The following is a 7609-nucleotide window of genomic DNA, read 5'->3' on the forward strand; positions in this document are numbered from 1 at the left end:
GCCACACGGAGGAGGGGACAGTTCCTCCCCTCTGCAGTGCCCTTGGGAACGGTCATCATGAGAGTGGCTTGGGCCTCCATCATGGCAGGGTGTCATCATCCTCACAGCTCAGTAACAGCAGCCTCCAGGGTCAGGACCTGAGGCCGACCCAGTGTGGTGGGCGCTTCACCGACTGCCCGTGCTGTCTGCCAGGCCCAGCCTGTCCCTCGCCAGAGGTGTGGCCCACGAGACCCTGGGTGGTACCTGGCTCCTTGGCTTATCTGGGAAGTGGAGCTGGTATCTGCCTGCCAGCCTTCCGGGGGTGGTGAGGCCACGGGCTAGAGAGCAGAGATGAATATGACAGGCGGTGCCTTGTGGCCCACAGTGCTGTGCTTGGAGGCCTGCAGACCAGAGATCTTTGTAGAAGGCAGGGGCTCAGGCCCTGGTGCCACCGGGTGTTCTGTGGCTGCACAGTCTCTGTGTGACCTAGACTGGAGAGAATCCTTAGCTATCACCTGCCCATAGCACAATTTCCAGCTTTCCTCCTCCTCACCTCACCCTTTTCTGTATCACTTGTGCATGGTAATGGACACCTGAGTAGTCGCCCCTGGGACAACTGGAGCTGTGCTCTGCAGTGGGGTCCGTGAGCTCCAGGCCAGGGGCAGCTCCTGCGCACTTGGTAGAGACAGGGTCCTGGCTGCCGCACTGACTGAGAGTCTGCATTCGGCATTTCCTTTCTGGGTGGCCCTTGGAGTTTTTTTGCGCCATCCCACAACCCCATCACTCCCACCAGCTGATGCTCCCTGGCTGGCCGTTCCCCAGGAGCTGAGAAGCCTGAAGAGGGCCAGGCACAGAGGAGCAGGAACGAGGATGGTCAAATGTGCCAAGCTCATCTTTGCTTGTAACTGGTAATGTCCCATGTCTGTTATTCTAGTTCCGCACTATCTTTCAGAGAGTGGCAGTAAAGTCCTAGTGATGGACGATGCGACAGTGGGGAAAGTGACAGCTGTGGGCTGGATCATCAGATGTGTCTGCAGAATCCAGTGTGTCCCTGTGAACATCCTCCAGCAGTGACCATTCACGTTATTTCAAAAACCTGCATTATTGGGTTGAAAATGGGTAAATTGGGGAGAAAAGGCCAGCACATACAGCCATTCCTCTGTGAACCAACCCATGCATAACAAATAGATTTTTTTTAATGGAAGAATTCCAGCTAGGATCTGAACAGCTGGGATCTTCACGCTGACCATCCATGCTGTGAACGGAAAGAAACAAAAACTGCCCGGTAGTGGTGGCTCACGCCTGTAATCCCAGCACTTGGGGAGCCCAAGGCGGGCAGATCACCCTAGGTCGGGAGTTCAAGACCAGCCTGACCAACTTGGAGAAACTCCGTCTCTACTAAAAATACAAAATTAGCCTGGCGTGGTGGCGCATGCCTGTAATCTCAGCTACTGGGGAGGCCGAGGCAGGAGAATCGCTTGAATCTGGGATGCAGAGGTTGCGTTGAGCCGAGATCCAACCTGGGCAACAAGAGGGAAACTCTACCTCAAAAAAAAAAAACAAAGCGGCCACTTGCCCCCAGACTAACCCAGATCAAGCCCCTGGGTGGAACGGCAGTTTCCAGGGTACGACATCCCGGGGTCAGTAAAACCCGAAAGGGTCGCTCCGCGGGAGCGGGAGCCGCGAGGAGACAGGGAAGCGGAGGGGTGGTCCTGACCCCGCGTGGGTTCTGACGCCGAGATTAAAATGAGTGGCCATTTAGGAGGATGTGGACCCTGGGTGCTCGTGCTGGTGAGTTAAGGATGAGACGGAAGTAAGGTAAGAAGCGCCGGGCTGAGCCGCCCCGAGGCAAGGCTACTTCGCGGATGGCAGGAAGGGCGCGCCGCCCCGAGGCCAGGCTGTTCCGCGGATGACGGGAAGGGCGAGCCGCCTGTGGAGGCGTCCGATGGGGGCGGCGCTGGAGACCCCGGGAGTCACCAGCATCCCTCAGCCACCACCGGAAGGAGGACTGGGTTCCCGGAACTCTACCCGGAGGCTCTGCGCAGGCGCGGCCCCGCCCACCGGCTCACTCTCGGGATTGGGCTGAGACGGGGGCGGGTCTTGTCACCGCCCCGAAGGCCGCGCAGGCGCGGTCCCCACAAGCAACGCGTTTGTAGGCGCTTAGGTGCGCACGCTCTGTCCCGGCGTGACCTTCCGACCCTGCTGTCCTCACCGCAATGGCGGCTGTGAGGGCCCTGGTGGGCTCGAGGCTCGCTGCGGCATCTGCGTTCGCGTCCCTGTCCCCCGGCGGTCGGACGCCTTCCCAGCGCGCAGCCATTCACCTCTCCGCGCCGCAGCCCGCGGCCAAGGTCGCGCTGGTGAGTGGACGGAGTGGGTGAGGTCAGCTCCCGCCTCCAGAGATCAGCCTTCGCTGTTCCCCGCCCAAGGTCGGCCCCTCTTCCTAGGTCTGCTCCCGCCGCCCCAGGTCGGCCCCTTCACCCGGAGTCAACTCCTGCGGCCCAAGTCGGCCCCTTTTTCACGGGTCATCTCCCGCCGCCCAGGTCGGCCCCTTTCCCCCGAATCAGCTCCCGCCGCCCAGGTCGGCCCCTTTCCCCCGGGTCAGCTCCCGCTCCTCTCGCAGGTGCTGTCTGGATGCGGAGTCTACGATGGGACCGAGATCCACGAGGCCTCGGCGTAAGTCCTCAGGGGCAGCTGGTCCTCCACCCCGGGGGCCTCGAGAAGGCTTGTCTACCAGTGCAGCTTACTCTTTTTTGAACAGTTTAGAGAAAGCATGTATCTTATTTTATTTTTATTTTTTATCTTTTGAAACAGCGCCCAGTCTGGAGTGCAGTGGCGCGATCTTGGCTCACTACAGCCTCTGCCTCCTGGGTTCAAGCGATTCTCCTGCCTTAGCCTTCCGAGTAGCTGGGACTACAAGCGTACACCACCACACCCAACTAATTTGTGTATTTTTAGTAGAAACGGAGTTTCACCATGTTGGCCAGGCTGGTCTCAAACTCCTGACCTCGAGTGATCCTCCCGCTTCAGCTTCCCAAAATGCTGGGATTACAGGCATGAGCCACCGCACCCGGCCTAGAGAGCTTGTATTTTAAATACCCTATTGGCTAAAAAAAGCAAAAACGACTCGCAAAACCCAGGGAGACACTAAGGAAGCACAGTTTTTAAGTGTCATACTGTCACCTAGAGGTGATCACTCAGCTTTTCACTTGCCTGTTTTCAGGACACACACATTTTGAAAACACTGAGATCATGCTCACCCGTGTTTTGTAGATGTTTCTGACACATGGGAACTAATTCCCATTCATCCAGTTCTCAACGTCATTTTAACAGTTGCTTGGTATTTCTGGGTCCTGTTAGGCAGGTTACTGTTTATGTAACTGGTCAGCTATTGCTGAGTGGTTGGTGGTCTGATTGCCTACGTTACTGGAAATGACTGCAGGCCGAACTGGTAGGGCAGGAGGCCTCCATGAGTGCCAGGTGCCTGCAGTTCCCACGTGGTTCAGGGTGAACTGGAGAGGGGAGAGCTGGGTGGTGGCGAAGGGGTGTCAGGCCATGAAGAAGGGCCTGAGGCTGGTGGCTTTGTAGGAGGCCCGACCCGGCTGGTTAGAGTTGGCACTAGGCAGAGTGAGCTGGGGGAAAGGGCCAGAATGTGTTTCATTTTGGCCTTGGTGGGATAGCAGACAGCCTTAGAATAGCTTGAGCCCTCCCAGGCAGAACAGCAGGGTCTTGTGTCTGGGGTGTCTGAGTGGATTTCTTATGGGTAGTGGAACCCAAGTGCCAGGGCCAGGTCCTGACCTCTCCCTCTGGCAAGTCACTGATACGGTTTCCTCCTCCACATAAGGGGCAGTGAGGACTTAGTGTGTGGGTGGGCTTAGCGAGCTATCTCCTGTTGGCACCGGGAATTGCGGATGCCAGCGTGAGCCCACGTAATGTCAGCTGTTGTCTCCAGGAGGAGCTTCTGTTGCCCTTGCCCTTGGGGAGATGGAGCTGCCTGGCCTGTAGTGTTGTCCTGGGGTCTCTGTGTCTCTCCCACCATCTGTGATGGGAAAGTTGAGGGAGACTAGAAATTGAACTAAGTAGTGACTGAAAGCCCCCTCATACCCTCTGTGCATGTGGCCCTCTGAGCACACTGCTGCTTCTCACTCTTGGTGCTCGCAGCAATCAACTGGAGGAGGGCAGCCAGGCCCTGGGTGTAGGCAGAGCACTCGGCAGCCGGGGACCCGCATGCCTTCAGGCTGTGCCCTCGGTGGAGTCACCTGGCCCCCATACCCCAGCTTGCAAAGGGAGCTGTTGGGACCAGCTAATCTCCATAGCCTACTTTTGAGGGTCTGTCATAGTCGTAACCCACCAACCGACAGTGAATTGGAATGGGGCTGTGGGGGACATTTGGCTTGGTATGGAACCAACCGTAACTTTTTGCAGAGCAAGTAAGATATTAATGTACATTAGGAATTTATTCCTGGCGCTTAGCTAAAATCCTGTTTTTAAAAATGTGTTAACACAAATCTGGATGGGGCAGATTTTGAAGACTTGTCTCTGGTTTTCCCCTGTGCAGGATCCTGGTGCACCTGAGCCGGGGAGGGGCCGAAGTCCAGATCTTTGCTCCTGACGTCCCTCAGATGCACGTGATTGACCACACCAAGGGGCAGCCTTCTGAAAGCGAGAGCAGGTAGGGGTGGGATTGGAACTTGCTTCTTGTCCACCTCCCACGGTGCAGCTTTTTTTGCTGGCTTAGCTTAAACCAAGTCGTGTGTGCAAGTGAATGTCCTTCTGAGCAGTTGTGCTCAGGCTGTTCTGGAAGTAATGCTGCTGAGGCTCAGTAGTGCCTTCCTTCCAGTACTCACAGGAGTGAAAATATCGACCGTATCACTTCCCACTGAGTAAAGCTGCTCATACCTTTGTCTTGAGCAGAGGTGGTGTTTCTCAGTTTGGTTGCCCACCTTCTTCCCCTGTCTGGCCTCCAGATCTGTTTTGTTGGTTCCTAGCAACATGTCTATTACTGCGGTGTGTGTGGTTCTGGCCTGCGTGGCCCGAGATCCACTTCCCTTGCCCGTCCTGCCCGACAGCCCTGTGCAGGCCATTCCCAGGTGCCTTCCAGCTGGCTTCGGACCGTGAGAGGTAGGGGCTGGAGACTGGAAGAAGAAGCCGCCGCTGCCTCCTGGGGCTGTGCTTCTCACCAGTGGGGGGTTTCTTTTCCTGCCTTGGACCCTGGCTTCTGCACCTGGACCTGCACCTTCGGCCCCCACACCTGGAGGCTAGCAGCTTCCTGTGGTGACTGGCTTTTGTGTTGCCTCACTCTGGTCCTGAGTCCTGGCTTCTTACCTTCACCACTGAGTCCTACCGTCCTGATGAGTGCACAGAATTCTGTCTGCTTTAGACACTCGGAGAGACTTCATTTCCCGTGGGCCTTGACTGACGGTGCAGGAGATTCAGTGTGATTTGGTGCAGGTTCAGAGGTGCTGATCTGAAGAGCCCAGCATAGACTTAGCGTTGCTAGAACCATGTTGCCTTTCCAGGTAGTCACCAAACATGCCGACCTGGAAGTAAGTCCCTGTGTGGCTGAGAGCCATGTGTGTGGAGCGTGTCGCCTGTGGGCTGTGCCCCTGCCCCGCTCCACAGTCCTCCACCAGGATGCTGAGGCTTTTTGCCCTGTGCTCTTTCCCAGGAATGTTTTGACCGAGTCTGCAAGGATCGCCCGTGGCAAGATCACAGACCTGGCCAAGCTCAGTGCAGCCAACCATGATGCCGCCATCTTTCCAGGAGGCTTTGGAGCGGCTAAAAACCTGTGCGTATTTGAGCTTTGAGGTCTTCCACTTTCCATGTGGAGATGGGAAGGAGGTGCTCCTGCCTGCTGTCCGATGTGGGCAACGGAGCGGTGATGGGAGGGGGCAGTGATGGGAGCAGCCTCTGGGTTTAGGGGTCTGGGCAGGGCACGTGACTGCTCTCTGATTTGGGAGCCGTTCTTAGGGTTGGGTCTTAGGATTTTAGCAAGACGTGCTTTTTTTTCTGCTTCTCTGCCGTCTTGTCTCTGAGCATTCCTGGGACCCAGCAGCGGTCAGAGTGGGTTTGGGGCTCCCTCTTATCTAATCACTGTGCTGGTAGATCTCGTCACATTGAAATCAGTCTCTGAGTATTTACTCGTTGGAGATCCCACTTTTTCCTCCTTTTATTTTATTTTTTCTTTTTTTTTTCTTTTTGTCTGTAGAGATGAGGTCTTGGTCTGTTGCCCAGGCAGGGATGCAGTGGCACGATTGTAGCTCACTACAGCCATGATCTGGGCTCAAGCCATCTTCCAGCCTCATCCTCCTGAATAGCTGGGACTATAGGTGCATGCCACCACGCCCATGTGTTTTGTTTTTCTGTTTGTTTTTTTGTAGCCTTACATGTAGCCCAAATTGGTCTGGAACTTCTGGGCTCAAGTCTCCCTCCCGCCTGGGCCTCCCAAAGTGCTGGGATTCCAGGCCTGAGCCACTGTGCCCGGCCCCAGTTCTCTTATGGAACCTTGCAGCGTCAGGAATTGGTTTTCTTCGTGGTGGTTTAGGTGGAGGTCCTGACCAGGAAGAAGGCGGCCGCCTCCGCGTGGCTGCTTGGGTTGGTTCCATGGTAGCTGGATCGTGAACTGCGGAGGCGTGGCCGCTCCCACATGGTGGTGTCCTTGAGTTCCAGATCCTCTTTCCATTCTCTGTGTCTCCTCTCTCTCTTCGCACATTCGTGGAGATTCTTGGCACCACCCCCATGGCCCTGCCTGCGAGGTGGAGGTGGTGCCGGGCTGACCCTCCAGGGACAGCTCTGTCACCTGCAGGAGCACTGGCCACAGTGCGTCTGAGCGTGCAGGTGGCTTCTGTGCCACGGTGTGGGTGGCAGCCCCAGCAGGGCCGGCCCCGGTTGGCAGCTCCTGTTTCGAGGGCAGGCTGGAGCCTGACTGGCCACTCGCCCCGCCCTGGGCAGCCTGCACCCAGAGTCGAGGGGCAGGCAGTCTCCCATCTGAAGAATGCGCCCTTCCTATCCCGAAACCCCGGAGGTCTCCTTCCTCAGATGCCAGCCGTTTTCTCTGCGCCCTTGGCCGTGCCCTCACCCTTCTCCCACAGGAAGCCCCGCCCCAGCCTGTCACCCCTTCTCCTGAAAGCCACCAAGCCTGGTTGGTGCTGCCTCACGCAGTCCCACGTCAGGCTCCATATTTTGTCCAGTTGTCCCCACGTCGCCGCCATCTCCACGAGGCTCTGACTGCTGACACCGTGTGTGGCGGGGCCCGGGGGCAGCTGGAGGGTGTGCTGGGGGCTGTGTGCCCTGGCGTGGCTCCTCCACGTTTTGCCAGCCCGGAGGCACCGGCGTGAGGCACGCGGCCTGACGCGCGCGGCGTGAGGCGGAGGCGCGCGGGGTGAGGCGGAGGCGCGCGGCGTGAGGCGGAGGCGCGCGGCGTGAGGCGGAGGCGCGCGGCGTGAGGCGGAGGCGCGGCGTGAGGCGGAGGGGCGCGGCGTGAGGCGGGGGCGCGCGGGGTGAGGCGGGGGCGCGCGGGGTGAGGCGGAGGCGCGCGGGGTGAGGCGGAGGCGCGCGGAGTGAGGCGGAGGCGCGCGGCGTGAGGCGGAGGCGCGCGGGGTGAGGCGGAGGCGCGCGGGGTGAGGCGCGCGGG

The 7609-nt window shown here is 58.2% G+C and overlaps 1 protein-coding gene across 3 annotated transcripts in view; it reads left to right on the forward strand.

Annotated features, from left to right (window-relative positions):
• The first annotated feature begins 2107 nt into the window (after positions 1-2107).
• Positions 2108-7609, forward strand: part of GATD3A (glutamine amidotransferase like class 1 domain containing 3A) — a 13210-nt gene continuing 7708 nt past the window's right edge. Inside the window, exons 1-4 of one of the 3 annotated variants that reach the window (XM_003895407.4) lie at positions 2108-2336; positions 2600-2652; positions 4535-4648; positions 5645-5764. In XM_003895407.4, coding sequence (XP_003895456.1) covers positions 2196-2336; positions 2600-2652; positions 4535-4648; positions 5645-5764 — 428 coding nt within the window. In that variant the 5' untranslated portion in view covers positions 2108-2195. The remainder of the gene's footprint in view (positions 2337-2599; positions 2653-4534; positions 4649-5644; positions 5765-7609) is intronic. The other 2 variants (XM_017956408.3, XM_031665787.1) reach the window with 2 other exon arrangements.

Source organism: Papio anubis, chromosome 4, assembly GCF_008728515.1.
Source record: "Papio anubis isolate 15944 chromosome 4, Panubis1.0, whole genome shotgun sequence".
Lineage (NCBI taxonomy): Eukaryota > Metazoa > Chordata > Mammalia > Primates > Cercopithecidae > Papio > Papio anubis.